At 40.0% G+C, this 20,769-nt stretch overlaps 2 protein-coding genes across 3 annotated transcripts; both read right to left on the bottom strand.

The window, feature by feature from the left end:
* Positions 1-1,410: 1,410 nt before the first annotated feature.
* On the bottom strand, positions 1,411-6,378 carry LOC124999192 (transcription factor 24-like). 2 transcript variants are annotated; one of them, XM_047573993.1, is made up of 4 exons: positions 5,730-6,378; positions 5,122-5,214; positions 4,722-4,886; positions 1,411-2,298 (listed from the first exon to the last, which is right to left on the bottom strand). In XM_047573993.1, the coding sequence occupies exons 1-4, from the start codon at positions 5,955-5,957 to the stop codon at positions 2,179-2,181; spliced, it is 606 nt and encodes a 201-aa protein (XP_047429949.1). In that variant the 5' UTR covers positions 5,958-6,378; the 3' UTR covers positions 1,411-2,178. The 2 variants fall into 2 exon arrangements, with proteins under 2 accessions (XP_047429949.1, XP_047429948.1); XM_047573992.1 differs by having other exon boundaries at positions 5,122-5,277; positions 5,730-6,377.
* Positions 6,379-6,776: 398 nt separating this feature from the next.
* ephx1 (epoxide hydrolase 1, microsomal (xenobiotic)) lies at positions 6,777-20,494 on the bottom strand. The gene is made up of 9 exons (XM_047574261.1): positions 20,243-20,494; positions 10,675-10,862; positions 10,405-10,585; positions 10,114-10,332; positions 9,643-9,772; positions 9,199-9,413; positions 8,842-8,950; positions 8,557-8,679; positions 6,777-8,244 (listed from the first exon to the last, which is right to left on the bottom strand). The coding sequence occupies exons 2-9, from the start codon at positions 10,855-10,857 to the stop codon at positions 8,037-8,039; spliced, it is 1,368 nt and encodes a 455-aa protein (XP_047430217.1). The 5' UTR covers positions 10,858-10,862; positions 20,243-20,494; the 3' UTR covers positions 6,777-8,036.
* Between the last annotated feature and the right edge of the window lie 275 nt (positions 20,495-20,769).

The following is a 20,769-nucleotide window of genomic DNA, read 5'->3' as shown; positions in this document are numbered from 1 at the left end:
AGCAGGTGTGCTTTATATACATGACGAGTTAAGATCAGGAGTATTGGTAATTAGTTGACTGAGCACAGCTCCGTGCCACATGCGCACCAGCCAATCTGTAGGAGCCTGAATTCTAAGTGAATTGTTGGGGATCAAATACTTATTTCCCTTAATAAAATACATAACAATTTATAACTTTTAGATTGTGTGTTTTTTATGCATTTTCGACTGATATTCTGTCTATACCCATAACCAGTAAACAACCATAAAAAACAGAGTCTGATCATTTCTATGGAAGTGGGCAAACTTACAAATTCAGCAGGGGATCAAATACTTATTTCCCCCACTGTATATGTTTAGTTCTAATGACCTGTGAGAGAAAAATACAATAAAATCTGTTGAAGCTGCAAAACACAGGGTGCCCCATAGGGGTACACAGCTGCATTGAACTAATATATTTTTGTATATTGTGATCGTATTTTGGGTCAGCGTAAGAATAACTCTATTGACTAGACCTAGACTATATTTGTCCCAGAAGGGTGACTGGTTTCCACTTGACTGTACACATATTTACCCGAACACAATATTGGACATTGAATCATCATTTCCTCCTCACTGTTGCCAAGTGCTTCCCTATGGATTAATTGTTGGGTTTCTCTCTATTATAATGACCTTGACCTGATGATGAAAGTGCCTTGAGATGACACACGCTGTGGTTCTAGAACTAAATTGCATGTTAACAGACTTTTTGTTTTATAAACTTTCGCACACCAGTGAAGAACACTGGGAGCAGCCCAGGTTTCAATGCCTTGCTCATGTACATGTACAGGGGTCCCTTCTGCTCTTTCGATAGAAACATGGCAGAACCTCATTCATTTTGTAGGCCTTATTATAATTAATTGTATCATTAAGAACAGCTTAACTGCTTAGTCCCAGATAAATCTCAAACTCTTGAAACTTTGTGCAAACACTCAGCAACCATTGGCTCCTCTAATACATCTACCGCTTTCACAACGAAATTCTGTCATTTATAGACCCAGGTCAACTTGCCTTTGGTATGCTTTCACAACGGCAAAAGTCCGGGGTCGGACCTCCTGCTGTGAGAGCTGCGTGCCTGTTTTTTCCTCGCGGGTTGACCCAGGTTAAGAAAGGTGCAACCCACAATAAAAGAGGCTTAATGGACCAATAGATGAGAATATAATCTGTACTACATTACGCTCTGTGTTGTTATTGTAGCTGGATTTTTGATGGAACTAACAGGTTGGGATCCATGTCAGCACTGTAATGAAAACTAAGTGGTCTGACAATGAGGTGGTCAGACAGATGCTGTGTTCCCACAACAAACCCTCCCTAACTGATCCACTGTCTGTTCATGATCTTACTCCTACACACAGACATCAAAATCCAAATAGATAAAAAAAAAAAAAGTAATCCGCACAAACATATTTATTTTGATTAAAAAAGCACAGTGATGACTTAACCTTTACTGTAAAATTACCATGTGGAGAAATAAAGTCAGTTCAGTTATTAAAACAAGCAAATGGATTACATACTCTTCCTGCATGTATTGATTTCGAGTGTAATTAGTCAAGTGCAGGAGACTTTTCACTTCCTTCTGTTAAATCTGTTCCTGGCAGTCTGTCTTTTGCTTAAAGAACATTTTCAGCAAGAGTAAAATATATCAATCTGTGCTGTGTGTAAACCTGTATACACTCTATTATACACAGTAGTTTGTATTTGTTGTACTCTGTTTAATTTAATACTACAATGTGGGAGACTTTTGCACACATGCAATAGAAACACTGTTTAATTTAGACTTATAACCTGCTTCTGAATTGTAGAATGAAATTAAATAGTAAACTGAGGTGCTTGCTACAAGCTTGGCCTTCTTTTATTTTATTAATCATCCACAATATGAAAAAGCTTGCCTTCCTTTAACTAAAAGTATTGCTTTTACACTATGCTTTACTAAAATACCAGGAAATATATAGCAGAAACAGTCGTACTTTCAAAAAAAGTTGTGTAAAAAAAGAAGAGAAAAAAAAAAGAAATTTAAGGAGGGAATTAGTAAATTACTAATCCCCTCCTTAAAATTCTCACCCTTTAATCTGATGTGTCGCTCAAAAGTAGCCCCATGGCTGGTTAAGAATGGTGATAACAAAGGAGGTGAAAGTTAGGTCCCATGACCACGTTCTTCTATCACTCTTTATCTGTCTCTGAGGCAGGATGTGTCTGGTCTTGTCCAGGTGGAGGCATCCGATTGGCTGATAACAGCTCGCCCACACTGCCACAGTAGAGCAGGGAACGCATTGGCCACTTCTGAGGAGAGACACACCAGTGTATTAACTTTGCGGATCTGCAGTCTATGACTGATACAGTATAACAAATAAATATCTTATCTGATTAACATGAGATGAGTGTAGTGATAATCATAACTGATATAAACTCATCACCAGTTAAAATGAATTATATGAATGCAGTACATGTGGTTATGTGTTTTTAGAATTACATGAAATTGCACTTTACTTTTACTTTAATGCAACACTTGTAGTATTATGTACTTACAATTTACCAATTCTTTTTAAAATATGACCCCTGCATGCAACTGGAAAGTCCTACTGTCAATTTTGTAGTAAACAAATTGAACACAACTGTGACACACTCTAAAAAAGAAAATCAATGCAAAATTTCACATTAGTCATGAAATTTCTTTTAACCAAAAGACTGAGTTACAGGAATTATCTTTTCTTCTACAATCAACAGTGTTTTTAATTATGGCCTGCTCAATATTTGCTAACGTAAATGATAATTTAGAAATTGATAACTCATAAAAATTAAGTTATTTCAAACAGTCTCTTCACATTATTTAAGAGAAATCTTTAATTTTCTACCACAAAAGATTCCTGGGTAGGGCAGCTGATCTGGCTTCCAGACTTCTTACAACGAGCTAAAATGAGCAAACTAGAAAATTTTGAAGGGGCTACGGGAGCTAATGCCGGGGGTACCGTCTCTGCCAACGTGGAAATTAGCACACTTTGTCTACATTTAGCACAATTAGCTTACAGTTAGCATAGTTAGCCTACATTTAGCACAGTTAGCAGAGTTAGTTTACGGTTAGCACAGTTAGCCTGTGTGTGACAAAGTAATGCGCACTTGCGCGCGCGTGTGTGTGTGTGTGTGCATGACTGTTATCACAAAGTTACCTGTGTAGTGTGTGGGTGTGTGGGTGAGGAGGGCGCTCTTGCGCGGGCTTGTGTGTGTGTAACTGTTTTCACAAGGTTACCTGTGTAGTGTGTGTGTGTGTGTGTGTAGGTGAGGAGGGCACGCTTGCACGCGCGTGTGTGTGTAACTATAATCACAAAGTTACCTGTGTAGTGTGTGTGTAGGTGAGGAGGGCACGCTTGCACGCGCATGTGTGTGTGTAACTATAATCACAAAGTTACCTCTGTGTGTGTGTGTAAGTGAGGAGGGCGCGCTTGCACGCACATGTGTGTGTAACTATAATCACAAAGTTACCTGTGTAGTGTGTGTTGATGTGTATTGTTGTAACATAAATGTGTGGGACACAGGGATCAGCTGTATTAACAGCAGAGACATCAGAGGAGTCCCTGATTAATGAACTGGTCTCAGTTTTGGCCCAGAGCTGCGTCTCAGGGGTTGCCGTGGCAACTCACAGTGGTTGTCAATGACGACGGAAGCGCGCGGAGCCGGGACACGGAAAAGAGCTAGATTTCCCCCCTGTTCACCGGTCTCACATTTGGGCTCACTGTGATAAAATGGTAGCTCCTATCACAAAAAACAAGCAGACCGTGGGCGTCGTAAGACCTTCCTGAAGACTTTGATATGTTTTTTGTCCTCCTGGAGTAAATATTTTGGACACACTCACAAATTAAAGACAAAGGTCCCTTCTCCTTTTCTCAGAAAATCTTTGCATTGGAGTGAATAGAGAGCAGACAGGTACTTCACTGCAAACAGAGGCTCGCAGTTTAAATTCTGTACGTCTCACTGCTTTGCTGAGCACATTGTGAGAGACACAACAAGTTTGTCTACAACTGTGTAAAAAATCATGTGTCTAGTGTGTAAATTGTGGCCGGGCCGAGTGTGTAAAGAGAAAATTTTCAGGCGATTTCACACACGTTCTCTCACTCGAAGTAGCAACATTCCGCACTCTAAAACGAGATTCGAGAGAAATTTTCATCGTCATTGAACAGTGATTGATCAACAACGATAAGACCTATCAAAACGAGGAAATAATACACAAATACACAAGGCTTGTGTCTACATTTTAAAGTTTAAATGAAGTCTGTAGGTGAAAGTATGCCTGAGCAGTATACCTTTGAAAAACTTTTTTGTGTGTTTTTTTTTGGCCGTCCCATTCATTTTCTATGGGAAATTTGTCGCAGTTTTTGTCGCAAATACGCATTTCGTAAAGAAAAGTAATAGCACACCGATCCCGATAAAGCCGCACGTTTTGATATATAACTCGTCCTACAGCTCGGAGAGCTCGAAGAGCTGTAGGACGAGTTAAGGGACGAAAACGGGGAGGAAACGAAAAAAAAAGAGAGAAGAAACACACGGGATAACAATAGGGGCCCCGTAGCCCCTAATTATGTAAATGTAATATTACTGTAATAATACTAATGACGATGTTCATAATTCTTTGTGTAAATATCCAACAATGTAAAATATATCAACAATAGTAGTACAACAATAGTAATACAGATAAGGTGTCAGTTTCTTACCTTAACAGGATGCAGATATCCAGCTGTCTTGGAAGGCAGTGTGTGCTCACCTAGAGTCCCTCCCTGGTCAAGGGCCTCTGTTAAGTAAGCTATGTAGTTAGTGGCCAACACCAGAACATCCAGTTTAGAGAGCTTTGTATCAGGTGGGACGGACGGCAAGGCTGCCTGCAGATAGAGAAGAGTGAACAGAGCTAGATATGTAAGCTCTCCATAGCCAGTTGCAACTTTACTTTGGACACACATTAACTAGACTAATTCATTCAACTAAATTAACCACATATATGTAATGTTGGATGTAAGATACAAATGTACAGGAAATACCTTAGAGTTAAAGTGCAGCATAAGAGGGACAATTCAATGAAATTTTAGGAAATTAAACATCTACATGTGTCTACCGCACCTGCAAACTGTGGAAGGCCTGTCGTAAGTTGCGGACACGACTCCTCTCTCGAGCTGCATTTTCAGGGGAGTGCTGACTCCTCAGTGCCCTGGTCTGGACCACAGAACCACAATCAGAATCTGAGTTTGTTCTGGACCCACACACAGACTGGTCCTTCTGCAAAATACACGCATATTACCTGACACTTCCTCACAGGCATTAAGTTGAAAAGAAATGACATAAAATCTTCATTGTATACTAAACTAAATATGTGCAACGTTTTTTACAAGGCAGGAACAGACTGCACTTACTTCCTATTAAATACGTAATGCCTGGTATCAATTTGTGCAGAGAATTTAATGTAAATCTGTGAAAGAAGGACTGTTAGAAACATGCTCTACTTGCAGTCATTGTTATATGATAGTAAATAAATTGATGACCATCAAGTTAAACTGATTAAATCATTACTATGGAAGATAGAGAGGAATCCATCTTCCCTTTACACGTTAAACTAAATTTACATAGAAGGATACCAAGTCATTCATCATCATACTTTGCTGCATTGTATAATCTGTCTTTGAAGAGTCATTTTGGGGATCAAAAAAAAAAAAACATTTATTTACACTTACCCACTTCCTAGGCTCCTGGCTACTGCGTACACTCTGCTTCTGTTTGTACAGAGTTGCTGGACTCTTGGCTACTGGAGGCTGCGGGCTCAGTGGCTCTACCATGGAGCTGGAGACCAAGTGGTGTTTCACGGCAACTGACATGCGTCCTTGCAGAGGAGTCAATGCCATGGATGCTGACAAAGTGCTATAGCAGACTCTCTTCAATTCTTGATAATTGTAATAACTCATTCAGTTTGCTTTCAAGTGCTGAAGATAGTCAGGAAAGTTACCTCCAAGGTACGTTGGTGAATACACAACAAAACATACAGTCTGAAATCATATTTCAGTCTAATCCAGGCAGTTTTAAAGTTTAATCTAGATATATAAAAAAGATGGCATGAAGCAATACTCCTGTGATCTCATGAAATCATTTTTGAGAAGACTGTTCCATTCAGGTGCCTCCCAATTCCTCTCCTAAGTTCCAGTGCCCTCAGTTGAAACTTTCATACAACTAGTGAAAACTCCACAATCATCGTCTGCCTCTTTACACATCCCTCCCAGTTTGACCCTCTCTCTTGCTCTGCCTCTCTGTGTCTCTTTGCTTGTTTCCTTATCGGGTGAGGTAATGTGGGGAACTTCATGTGGTCGTTATCTCAGCCACCCGGTCATACTGATCCTCCCTGAATATGTGGTTGCCAAGAAGAACAAGCAGGCAGGCAGTCCAGCCTGTAGGAGTACAGCACTAGGGGGGTGGGGTGGGGGTGGGGGCGTGGTGGGGGGGGCAAGCCAGTGCACTTGGGGGCCTTGGGAAACTAAAAGCTGTGCTAACAGCTGGATAGGGATGGGAGGATAGACTTGGGGCAGTGCGACACTAAACATTACCACAGATAGGCAGAGATGTATTTTGGTTTAGTTAAAGACATTCAGGACCACTGAGCACTTGAGGATTGAATCAGCCATAATGTGTGTGTGTGTGTGTGTGTGTGTGTGTGTGTGTAAAATACACCATACTTATCATTACCATGTCACCTTTAAATTAAATACACAGTTAACAGTTAATACAGTGCATACAGTTCATAGCCAATTTTATTTGGTACACAATATCACGATGCAACATTTCATTCAGATAATCTTGGAATGGTGCATACACAGAACACACAGCTAAACTGAGACATAAAATTGAGAATTTACTTCTCTAATGACATTTCAGTTACTGTCATTATCAGATTGGAAAACATCTTTTCACTTTTATAAATCGTAAAAAATATTTAATTTTAGAAATAATCTTAAAACCAAGCCTGTCACACAGCATTGCAGATGTCCTTCTACAAAATGTCAAGTGTAGTGCTTTAGTAAATCAAAGGAAATCAATTGAAACTTGTTGGATGTCACAAACACTGGCCAATAAATGAAAAGCAAACATGATTATATTAACATAGCATGTGATGTCAAATGGAAAAGCCAAATTACAAAGATCGCACTATACAAAAGAAAAGTATACCTTAAAATTAAACACAATCTGAAGGACAACAGCAGTCTTTCTTGTGTTATCTATCATAACTGGCTTACAGAGGTTTCATGCCATCAGTCAGAGGAATGCCTGGAACCTTGTCTCTGCTGCACAATAACAACAAGTAACTCTTGACCTCCCATCTGCAGCTGCTTGGTAAACTGCTCTCGAGATTACAGGGTTAAGAAAAGTCAAAAACTGGTGAAGTAGTAGTAAACCTAATTTTATTTATCTTTCTTGTGGTTTTATGAGTGTTTACTTTTATGTGCAATGAAGCTATGGTGACAAAGTAATTTCCCTCATGGATCATTGAAGTCTGTCTAAGTCTAATCAATAATCATATATAATAATTTATCTACTTATCAGACACATTCTGATATAAGCCTTTTCTAATCCAATACACTTCTGTCACATTCAGCTAATATCTGCTCCCAGTCCTCTAGTTATTAGTTAGTCTCATCTCATCTTCACTCATCCTCATTCAGGTTGCGGGGGTTGCTGGAGCCTATCCCAGCTGGCATCGGGCGAGAGGCGGGGAGGGTGGGAGAAAATTGGAGTACACAGACAAAACCCACACAGACACAGGGAGAACATGCAAACTCCACACAGAAAGGCCCGAGTCAGACTCAAACCTGGACCTTCTTGCTGGGAGGCATCAGTGGTAACCACCGAGCCACTGTACTGTCTGGTGCCCATTATGTTATATTATATTATATTATATTATATTATATAATTTTAAAATTCCACTAGACAGAATCACGTGTCTACTTCCTGCTCTGCATTATGTTCTAGCTCATTCACCTCTTCATTGTTCCATCCTACTGTTTCTTCTTCTCCACAATTTTTGTGAATTTCTGGATGTCCTCTGCCATCAACTGGGGCTCTTCCATTGCAGCAAAGTGGCCACCACGGGCCAGTGGGCTAAAGGTCACGAGTTTACGGTATTTTTGTGTGACCCACAGCTTGGGTGTGTGCATCAGCTCATTGGGGAAGCAGGCAAACCCAGTTGGGACATTGACTGGTATCCTAAGAAGAGATAATGAAGGAAAAATACGGCTTACTGATAGAATTTTATTAGACATGAACTTAATACTGCTTGCTGAAACTGATGATATTCAACATTCAGAGCCTGTGATTTAGTGTCTAAACCAGGCTTATATTTTGCAAGATGATGTTTTTAGATGAATCTAACAGCCTTCAGTTTCAGTATGGGATGGGGTGGAGATGTGAAAACCTAAAAACTTGAAACTTGAACCTGATAAGCAACTTTCAATCTAAAAAGTGTCAGTAACGTGCTTTATGGAGAAAATCTGAAAATACCACCCAACTGTGACTTACTTTGAGTGGGGCTGATCAAAACCTTTTCCAAAATTTTCCTTGTAGAACCTCATAGATGAGATGATGCAGCCAGACGTCCAGTAGATCATCACATTAGTCAGCAAATCGTCCAGAGAGAACTTCCTGCAACAGATAAACACATTTCAGAATAGAGACTGGTGATTATACATATCCTATGTATTATTAGTTAATAACTACACACATGTTACATTTGCATATAATGAATTGACATAATATCCAATCTTAGAATTCTAATAGCAATATATAATCTTCAGTTGCACTCACCTGGTGAGTCCTCCATCCTCCAGGTTCCTGAAGTCACGACAGGTCCATGTGGAGAACTTCTCCAGAATGTAGGCAGCCATTCCCACTGGGGAGTCATTCAGCCCTCGACCTGGAGGGCCAAAAAACAATCAATAATTACATAGAACTAAAAGTATATACGTTAAAATAGCATTAAACAAAAACTGTGAGCACACAAAACAATGAATCAAAACACTAACTACTTTTGAAGCTTTTTATAACACTACTACATTATTACATAATGCAAATAACTATCAATAATAATGCTTTAAGATACAACAAAGTCCCCAGTCTGACTTGAACTGAGTGTTGCTGCTCCTGAGTGATGCTGGTTCTTACCCACAGTGTCAGGCTTAGTAGCCTGGATGTGCATGTAGCCAGACTCTTTGATGGATTCCACCACCAGTTTCTCCATGCAGGGAAAGAGACGCTGAATATCTATGTCAGTGAAGCCAAATAGCTTAGGGAAGTGACGGCCGAGTATGAGGGATAAAGTGAGGGGCAGGCCTGGTTTGGACGGTGGGGCAAAGTTCACATGCAAACCTTTGACAGTTCTGTTAAAAACAAAATAATAATAACAATAATAATACAGAGTGATGGGGTGATACATTTGACAAAACAGGTGTACAATGTAATGTTACAGGTCTTGTAAACAGTTGGTTATACACTGCAGACATTCACAGTATGACAATCTCAAATTTGCACTCGTACTCGTACTGATTATAATTATTTTAATTAATTATAATTGTTTTCTGGTGTTGATGTGGTGCTTGTGTATCCTACCTGGGTTCCAGTTGAGCCATGTTGGTGGTGACCAGCCAGCCCCAATCTCCTCCATGAGCATAGAACTGCTGGAAGCCCAGACGCCTCATCAGTTTGTGGAATATACGGGCCGCACAAATCGAATCAAAACCTGCCCACATCAGAAGTTAGAAATTCTAATAATAAGTAAGACATCAGTGTGTAGTGGATATTAGTTAAACTGCTGCCCTTAAAACCCTCACCTCATATAATTTTTGCAGTTGCCAGTTTGTTACACATACCTACTTAAAGCTAAAACAACCTAATACAACAGTGTTGCAGTTGTACTTATTGCACATCTTTTGTGTATAGTATGTTTGAAATATTAACTACAATAAGATAATACAACATATAATATAATAATATAGTATCTTATTTTAAAAAACTTACACAATCTAAAATACACAATAGGAACATATTTTTTACATCTAAAAGAAGAATTTTCAGAATCACCTTTCTTATGTGGTGCTTCAGAGAAGCCATACCCAGGTATAGAAGGACACACCACCTCAAAGACAAGGTCGTCTGGGTCTGATGGGTCTGTTAACAGAGGGATTAACCCATAGAACTCGTAGAAGGAGCCGGGCCAACCATGAACCATTATCAGAGGGATAGCACTGCCCTCCCCTGGCACCTTCTTGGGCTTCACATGCAGGTAATGGATATCAATCCCTGAATGGAGGCACAACAGGTTACAGATAAGGCAATATCTTCTTCACGGGCATGGCAGCTATACTGTCTTACCTTCAATGTTAGTTTTGAAGTGGGGGAACTGGTTGAGTTTAGCAACTTGTTTCCTCCAGTCAAAGTCATGTCTCCAGTATGAGACCACCTTCTGCAGATACTGGGAGTTGAAGCCATAGTTAAACTGGCTGTCCTCCAGTGAAGGGACAGGACGTGTTTGATCAATTCTTCGGTACAGGTCCTGGCAGAGAAGGAGAGAAAATATGTCGGCAGTGGGGCAAATGCTGTCTAGTGTCCAACATGTGTGACAGTCTAAGAGGAAAATCTGACCTCAAGCTCATTGTCACTGGTTATAATTTTAAATGGACGGATGCTGACGTCCTCCTCAGTATTAGGGGGTGCTCCAGATCCCCACCACCCATCCTCTGTCTTCAAAACCTTATTCCTACTCCTCTGAACCAGGAAGAAGATCAGTCCTCCAATCAGCAGACCAAATAACACCTCTGTGAACATGATGTCTGCATTGGGACATGGACAGATACATGGAAAAGGACAGGAGAGGGCAGGTACAATGATGAGGTAACATGTTATCAATATTACTTTCACAGAAACTGAACTAGCCATTTTGATTAATTTATCAGTTAAATGCCATTGCCTTCACACGCATATGAACTTAAGTGACATCCCATTCTTAATCCATAGGGTTTAGTATGACATCGGCCTATCCTTTGCAGCAGTGGTGGCCGGCCCATAGGGGGCCCATTCGGTACTGCCCTCCCTGATAGGAGGGGGATACATATAAAAAATATATATAAAAATATATTTTTAAATATTCAGTTTTGAATGTCTGTTTTACCCACCAGTGTGTGTGCCTAGATGCAGTATGATTTATATAAATTACATTTCCACCAATTGACATTCATTCACCAGTGAATTTTCATGGACAGACTCATATAGCTATAGCGTCATGGAATTGCAGCGAAATAGCCAATCATGTACGGTTGCCAAAGAAAATTAATAAATAAATGGCCAATCAGTGGCACAGAATTTTATGGCCTTGGGGTGCTAAAAATATCGGCCCAGCAACAGAAAAATGCAGCAAAAGTCTTGGTTCAAAAAAAGCTCATGTGGTGCGCCAGCACCGTCAGTCAGGCAGAGTGACGGAGAACGAACAATCAGCAGCTTCCACCAAATTCGGTGAGATCCTCAATTATTCTTTTTTAAAATGAAAAGTGCGACTTAATGTGGACACAGTCGGGACAACTCGACTGAAAGCACCTATGGAAAACTGCGTCAAGCTAGCTGTGTTAGGAAAGATTAGCATAGCAACACAGCTGGATGATAGACACTGCATTGCGCTAAGACGACACAGTCAGTGCGTCTATGTGCAGAGCTTAATTGAGCTATGCTCAAAATTTGACTTTCTAAAGTCCTTGTCCCAGTTTATATGCAGCAGAAGAAAATCGAGTAACTGATGGGAACTTGTGCTCCTCCTCCACACTAGGAGGCGATATCTGTCATTTCAGCGAGTTAATTCCACATTAATACAGCTCGCTTTCCGGTTGGCCTAGTACGTCACAACAAGAGTCGTTCATGCAGCAGACCGGCATTTCAAACAACAACCATAGGGATAACAGTACATTTATTAATCTCGTACGTAATGTTTGTGCTACTTCTGGTGCAGATAAGGTGCATGCCAGCCCTCAGACGGTTCTTCTAGCAGCACTGTTTACATTCTTCTTCTCCCGCAACTGTCTTTCTTGGGCGTTTTTGTTCCAGGGTCACACGCCAGCGCAATTGTTTTGGAGCATGCGCACACGTGTTATCCAATTGAAAACTGCGATTACCGTACACATGCTGGAGAAAATCAAATTCCAATCGCGTGATCTGGGTGTCTTAATCGGATAATGAGAACTCTGATTTTAATCGGAGTAACGTGTTTACATGCACTTAAGTTCTCCTGTTATAGTCTGATTAGGCAATAATTAATTTTTTTCACGTGCATGCACCTAATGAAGAAGTCGATGAGAACACCAGGGTCATTGAGAAATTGACGAGCTTTTTATACAAATAAGAACTATCCATCCACTCACTCATATTACACTCACCTTAGAAACACAAGCATACCTGTCTTTCTCTCTCTTGCACACTCACTCACTGTTGATTTGTATAGATTGAGCTATTCATAGACTTGCTGTAAAGTTCTCTCAAGAACTACAATATCGTATTGTGTTTGATACCCTTGATACCCTTTATAAAGCAGGGATGTAGTCTTATAGAATTGTAAATAGTTCATTTATCTGTTTAACTGGTTATTTTGAAAAGGAGATTAAATCATTATTATTGAATTAGCCGTAGCCATTGTCTGACTGTTGACTGTAATTCTTATGTGATTTACTGGGCAGGCTGGGAAGGCTTTCCACAAGGTTTAGGAGTGTTTATGGGAATTTTTGAACATTCTTCCAGCAGTGCATTTGTGAGGTCAGACACTGATGTTGGAAGAGAAGGCCTAGCTTGCAGTCTTTGTTTTAATTCATCCCAAAGATCTTCTAGCGCAGTGGTTCCCAACCTTTTTTCCTTGGAGCACCCCTACTTGTATCTAATATCCCTTTAACATTGAAAATCCCAGGTCGACTTGACTTTGGTGTGCTTTCACATCGCCAGCAGACCCGGTTCTGACCTCCCGCTGTGCGATCACACATCATCGCATCGACAACGTCATGCAAACTCCAACCAGAAAGGCCCGCGCTGACTCAAACCCAGACCTTCTTGCTGGGAGGCATCAGCGCTAACCACCGAGCCACTGTGCCGCCCCCATTTTGGATCATTTAAGAAAATAATAATAAAAAAAAAAAATCTGCTTTGCTGCACCTTCTACAAGACCATCTGCTAAGTGGATTTGGAGAATTATTTTTATGAATGGTGTCAGTGCCCAATATAGCTAGTCGGGAAGCTGAAGTTAACTATGTAATTAGCCAGCCAATGAATTAGCCTTAGGCTAGCCTTCCAGCGAGGCTCCGGTTAATGGGAGGCTATCCAACAAACCGCCACCGAAGTCAGAGCGGAAATAATAATTAATAATATTTTTGAAAAAAGTTTGGGAAATTGTTACGGCTGCAGTTTGTCATTTCTATTTGTGTGTATGAAACTGCTCGCTCCCTGGTCTGCCAAGCTGCCTGCATGCTGCTAGATCCTGAAGCTCCACTCTCTGACCTGATTGGTGCGGGCTACTCTGATCCTGCCAATCCAGACCTCACTCCACCCCTGTTCTTGATTGGTTCAGTTATATTAAAATATTAATGTTATACTAGAAAATTCCCTCTGGGAAATTTGGAAGGGGCTACGGGGGGCTAATGCCGGGGGTACCATCTCTGTCAACATGGGAGTTAGCACAGTTAGCCTACATTTAGCACAATTAGCTTACAGTTAGCACAGTTAACCCACAGTTAGCACACTTAACCCACATTTAGAACAGTTAGCTTACGGTTAGCACACTTAGCCTGTGTGTGACAGATTAATGCGCGTGAAAGCGCGCATTAATCTGTTAATCTGTTTGTGTATCCTACTACTCTTCGTGTGTGTATTTGTAACTGTAATAACATAAAGTTACCTGTGTGTTTGTGTGCGCATGTGTGTGGCGCGCATTACAAAGTTACCTGTGTAGGTGGGGAGGTGTATGTGTGTGTTGGTGTGTATTGTTGTAACACAAGTCATGCACTTGTAACATAGATATAAAACGTGATAAGATGATGCTAATGGTTGGAGTTTGTAGCGAGCGTGCTAAAGTGGTACTAAATCTACATGCATACATTGTGACTTACTGTTGCATGTTCTAATATTTGTGGTGCAAGTTTGAAAATAAATGTTTCCATAAAACGTGATAAGATGATGCTAATGGTTCGGAGTTACTAGCTATCGTGCTAAAGTGGTGCTAGCGCTACACTGTGCCTTACTGTTGCATGTTCTAATATTTGTGGTGAAAGTTTGAAAATAAATGTTTTTGAACTGCCAGACATGACTACCTTTTTGTTTTAGTAAAGTTTATTTTCCAAGTATTTTTTGTAGGATTATATAAGAATTATATTGACACCTTCTTAGTGTTATGGGGGTAACACTTGTGTAGTTAAGAAATAGTCCTCTGAGAGAATTAATTGCTAACACTACATAAAAAACTAACACTGGTTGGTGTTAAGGAGTGTTAAATTTAACTAGTCAAATTTACACTAACTTAGTTTAAAGGTGCCAACACTCGAAAAAGTGTTAAACTGACACTCTGAGGTGTGGACCCATATAGACACTTTAAAAGTGTTAAGATCAACTCTTACAGTGTTAATTTGGGTATGCTGATTTTACTGTGTAGCGTTAGTGTAGGTTATATGTTAGTAAATCAAATCAATTTATTTATAAAGCAGCTAGATAACCGAGGCTGGCACAGCCTGGAAAATCAAGACAGAGGGACACACATGGGGAGATGGCACCTTGGACTAATTAAGGACACTTAAAGGCCTGGGAGAACATAAAAGTTTTAAGATTAGCCTGGAAGGTGGTTACAGAGATGGAGCATCCGATCGCGAAGGGTAAACTGTTCCACAGCTTTGGGGCCGCGACAGCGAAGGCACGATCACCCTTTCCTCATAGCCTAGACTGGGGGACAGTCAGGAGCAGCTGATTTGAAGATCTGAGAGATCTTGGGTCGGAGAGTGGGGAGAGTAGGTCACAGATCTATTGGGGGGCTAGGCCATGTAGTGCTTGAAAAACAAATACAAGAACCTTAAACTGTGTCCTATATACCAGTGAAGGGACGCTATTATTGGTGATATATGTTCTCTCCTCCTAGTGCCTGTTGGCAATCTGGCAGCAGAATTCTGGCAAAACTGCAAGCGGGATAGAGAGGTCTGGCTGATACCAGTAGATATGAAGTAGAGCGAATTGCAATAATCTAATCTAGTGGTAATCAGGGCATTGGTGACTGTTTTAAGGTCAGAGAGGAAAAGAACTAATTTTAGTTTGGCAATATTTCGTAGTCGGAAAAAACTACTTTTAACCACAGAATTTATTTGTTGACTATGCGTAATAATATTCCGTACACATTCTGTACATATAACACATAAATTATTTTAGATGTCTATTTGTCTGTGTAAAATTCAGGTGATCCATATGTTCTGCATGAGATGAAGAACTGGGCTACCAGGACTTCTCATCTGGGCAGAGAACACTTTGAAAGTCATCACTACATCACCGATTTTTATTATAGCTCAGATGTGAAATGTGACCTTCCTGGGATTTTTTTTAATTAAAGACATTAATCTCTAAATCACAACTGTATTTAATGTATTATGTGTAATATTAGAAGGGACAAATGGCATCGGCTGACATGTTGGAGGAGCTTTACTCCGCTCATACTCGGATACTCAAAATACGGATGGGGGTCGTGTTGGGGCGGAGATAAAGCAGCCTGACCGTTGAAACTCGCCTATCCAACTCTGTGCTACTGGGTAAGCTCAGGCTACCGAGCTAGGCTAATCGCTATGCGAGGTGCTAGCAGCCAGCTAACACGGTGGCCTCACTCACAGTTTGATGCTATATGTCCTGACTAAAATATAATATATAATAAATACAGTTATTAATGTCTTTAAAAAATATTTGCGTTCTGTTACAAGCTATGAGTTCCATTTCACATCTGGGCTATAATAAAAATAGGTGATGTAGTTATGACTTTCAAAGTGCTCTCTGTCCAGATGAGAAGTCCTGATAGCATTGGCGGTTTTACACAGGGCCAACAGGGGCCAGTGCCCCTGTAAAAATGCTCCTGGCCCCTGTTGTGGCCCCTGTGCTGAACCAATAATAGGTTTGTTAATTTCTTACGCCGACGTGCACTGTCTTGAAGAACCAGGAACTAACGCAACGGTGCGTTCTACACTGACTCCTTGAAGTGCTACACACAGTGTTACCCGCAGTGACCGGCAGTGTCAATTTGGAACTTTGGATGTGAAAGCATTAACTGTATATACTATGGACAAACCCATCGTGACGTCACCCATTGGATTCTGAACCTCGAAAAGGAAGCCCAAAATGGGCAGAGCCCGCTGTCGCCATGTTGGATGAGCTTTACTCCACCCACATGCGGATACTCCAGATATGGATGTAGGGGGTCATGTCGAACGTTGAGACCCACCCCCCCAACCCTCTGCTACCAGTTAGCTCAGAATTTTAATCCTTCATAAAACTTAAATAAACAAGTTAGAAAAAAATTCACCCCCATACAGTTGTTATGAATACTGAAATAAACCATTGAGACCAAAATCGTTTTTTGAACCAGGCTGTAAACATGTTTTTTTTGCACTCTGCATGGGCTTCATCGCTCAGCCTGTGTGAAAGCAAACAGCCAGCAGCCCTGCATGGACTACTGCAAAGAGGCCAAGGTTGGGAAACGATTCAATTTCATAACGTCAGTGATTAAATAAGGTCACATATTCGTGTTTTATTGTTGTTGTTCACTACAATGATAAAATCTGTTTTTAATTGTGCTTAATCACAATTTTTGAAGTCAGTAAACATGATGTCCTGCTTGGGACAGCATGTAGCCTAGTTGTTTAATGAAAAACTCAAATGGCCTTGTAGATGTAGATCAGGCATGTCAAACATACGGCCCGGCATAAATTTCTGAGTATGTCAAAAAAAGAAGCGAGTCTCTAGCTAATTTCCATTAAAAGTTGTGATTTTTTAAAAGAAATACAAACCAAATGCTCCCTCTGGCCGCTAGAGGGCAGTAAATGTGTAAAAGCGCTCACGTCAAGCATGCGGCACTGACACGAGTTAGTCACAGGAAATAAACATTCGCAACGTGATGTGTCCAAGTAAAAATAAACCGGCAATCTTGCTTCACCATTCACCACTACTAAACAAGTTATCGGTCAACACACCCTTCCCAAAATGGCACTGTCAAAAAAAAGAAGAGTGGACACGGAGTGCAGAGTTTTCCAGGAGAAATGGACCGAGAAGTATTTATTCACAGAAGTGAATGCAAAACCAGTGTGCTTGGTATGTAATCAGCAAGTTGCAGTGTTCAAAGAGTTTAATATTCGGCGCCACTCATCATAAAGACAAGTATGTCATATTAAAGACAATTAATATTGTGCAGTATATTCTCAACTTCAGTAGGCCCAGCCTAGTAGTTTGATCTGATGTAGTCTAATCTTATTGCCCATGCACTGCTATAACTTTTTATTTTATTTATTTATTTTATTTTATTTTGTATTTCTTTTTTCATTTATTTCAAAGCAGTATGACAATTAAGGCAAAAATATTTTTTTATAGCTCCTACTTGAGTTTGTTTAGTGTGGTGAGTTGGTTCAGGTGTAAAACTGCATTCACTCAACTGTTAAAATAAACCAGTTGTTAACACATTCACGGCCAAACATGAAAAATCATTTTTTCCCCATTGTGTTTGAATAAATGTGTTGTGCTCAGAAAAGATCCCTTGTCATCCGTGATTATAATATGTAGGGTAGGCTACAAATGTAGGATGAATGATAAAGCATAGTACTGAAAAACAAAGCTAAATATTTGGAGTTGACATTCTTTTGCTGATCTGGCCCACCTGAGAACAGAAAGTCTGGATCCGGCCCCAGAGCCAAACTGAGTTTGACATGCCTGATGTAGATGCTACAATCCTCTCCATTTTCGTTTTCGTAGGCTATCATCATGAAACAGAGCATTGACATTATGTAATTTTTTATTTTTTTTATTTCAATTTTTCCTCCTTACTATACATAAAGAGTGAGATGACGAGTGTGATTTAGATAAAGATAGTGTGATTGTACATTCAAGTCTCACACGGTAAACAAGAACCCTGCGTGTAGCTAAATGTTTAGATGAAAAAAGTGTCATTGTGCAGATAAAAGTGTTTTTTTTTATGCAAAAAGAGAAATCTTATTTTACAAAAAAGACAAACATGGTTTCAAGGTTTATTGAGCACATTTTATTTTATGTTTATTGAGACAAAGAATGTTTGTCTTATTGTATTAATACTTCATGTATTTTATTTTGGTTTTAAATAAACTAAGCATTTTGAATGCTTAAATATTGCCCTGTTTTGTCCTTATATGTGCCCCCCTGAAAAAACACTGGCCCCACCTCTGCCTCCCTGGAAATTTTGGTCTGGAACCGCCACTGCCTGATAGTCCTTTTCATTATCTAATTTAGAACATCTGGATCACCTAAATTTTACACCGACAAACAGACATTAAAGACAGTAAAATAATGTATGCATTATTGTACAGAATGTGTACGGAATATTATTACAAATATTCACATTCTGGTTCCTTGATCTTAATTTACATTACCGTCTAACTTAAACTACTAACATATAACCTTGTTTCAACGTCTAAACTAAAGTTATGTCTGGATTCATACTGTAATATGACATTAAAATTTGAATATATCTGAACATAGCTTAACACATAAAACCGAACCAAGTCTGTTGTTGTTACCATAACACTGGCTGTGTAGAAAACATGAACGAGACAATAATGTTTCGTACTTTACGCGGTGGATTAATATTTCCCAAACTGACACACTTTGTTTAAAAGTATTATTAATTATTACTTGCGTTCTGACTTTGGTGGCGGTTTCATTGATAGACTCTCGTTAGGCTGGATAACAAACCGGAGCCTTGCTGGAAGGCTAGCCTAAGGCTAATTCATTAGATCGCTAATTAGATAGGTAACTTCAGCTCCCGGACTGGCTATATTGGGTACAGTCACCGACCATAAGAATAATTCTCCAAATTCACTTACCGGATGGTCTTGTAGCAGGTGCAGCAAAGCAGAAAACTATTATTTTTTATTTAAAATTATCCAAAATGGACCAAAACCTCAAACTTAGCCGAAAGGCTGTCAGCGGCCTCTGGCAGCACCCGTACGGCACCTGTCACTCAAGGTGGGAACGCGTTTAATTATGCAGAATTTTAAACGCTAATAAAATAAACAAATGTTGTTATGAATAGTGGAATAAACCATTGAGATCAAACCCATTTTTAACCAGGCTGTAAACATGTTTAATAATGCTGTAAAGTTGGGCTTTTTAACACGGGGGTCTAGGGGGATTTGCTCTCTTTTGCAACCAGCCTCAAGTGGCCACTCGATGAACTGATTCTGATATAGTGATTCTGGATAACCTCACAACGTAGGTATGTTGACGTTGTATATTATTATTTGTTGGGCAACAGGAAGAAGCGGAAGTGGAAGAGAGGTTAGCAGTTGGTGGTTGTTATTGAGGCAGAGCAACTTATGAGTTTTGTTTTGTCCTTTTATCCTCGTAGTTTTTATAACGTTATCCAAAATACGTTTAAATATAGGTTTACATCAGTCTGAACATGTTACCTCCACTGGTGTAACACGACAGAATGAGCACATGATGTCTGATTTGGTCTTTTCAGTGGTGGTCTGAGCATAGAAACATGCCCATGTCCACTGGCTTAGAGAAAAACGTGGGGGCACTCAAACAAAAGTGTTCTTGTGTTGGTGTCCAGCTAACAGGATTAGCAGGGGCTCCTAGTAATAACAGCTCCTGGCAGCTATGTGACAAAGCTTGGTGTGTCTACCAACCAGCAGCACATACTCTTTAATGGCAGTCACAAGTCACTAACAGAAAAGTCTGGAAATTGACGCCAGCAACCTGTCAACGGAATCTGTCCCGTTACAGATAGGTTTGCTAGAACAAGCTGAGGATCCTTCTACCTAGCAAAACAGAACATTTCAACAAGCTACAAAATACTAGCAGAAACCAAGCAATTATTATTTTAAATACACTGCCGCAAATAAATTAGTCACTACGACAGAGTCCAACTTTTTCTTGAGCACCCAATCTAATAAAGGTAATGCAGATTAACGTTTACCTGTGGTTGTACCACTGCGAGGCGGAAGGTTCAGGACAGGAGACTCGTCCAGTGTCCTTAAACTGTGTTCCTTTCCACAGTGTCTTTTTTCAGTCTCCGTAAAATTAAATACAGTCCTCAATGACCAGCTGGAGGAAAAAATGCTTCCACAAGCTGTAACGTTCGGCTACGTTCTCGTGAAAGCAAAAAGGGGCGAGGATAAACCAACTGAACGCATGCGAGGACAGGAGGATTGCGGGACACGTAGTATTTTGTGTACGGTCCGGCGACTATGGAAGACCAATTCAGACAAAATAAATAAATAAATAAATATCGAAATTACGACGGAGGATTAGGGCCACATTAAAAAAATCACATGCTTCTAGATTAAGTCGTACATTTACGAGAAAAATTGTTGTTTCAGAGTTAAAATGAGGGATGTGGAGCATTTCGTGACGTTGTACTTCAGAATAGGTTTCACAAACAAAGAGATACTTAATCTTTTGGCACATCAGCATCGCATCATTATATCAGGTCTTCAAAAAGAG

Source organism: Mugil cephalus, chromosome 21 (assembly GCF_022458985.1).
Source record: "Mugil cephalus isolate CIBA_MC_2020 chromosome 21, CIBA_Mcephalus_1.1, whole genome shotgun sequence".
NCBI lineage: Eukaryota > Metazoa > Chordata > Actinopteri > Mugiliformes > Mugilidae > Mugil > Mugil cephalus.
Note: the sequence above shows the minus strand (reverse complement) of the source record. Positions and strands in the feature narration are given on the sequence as shown.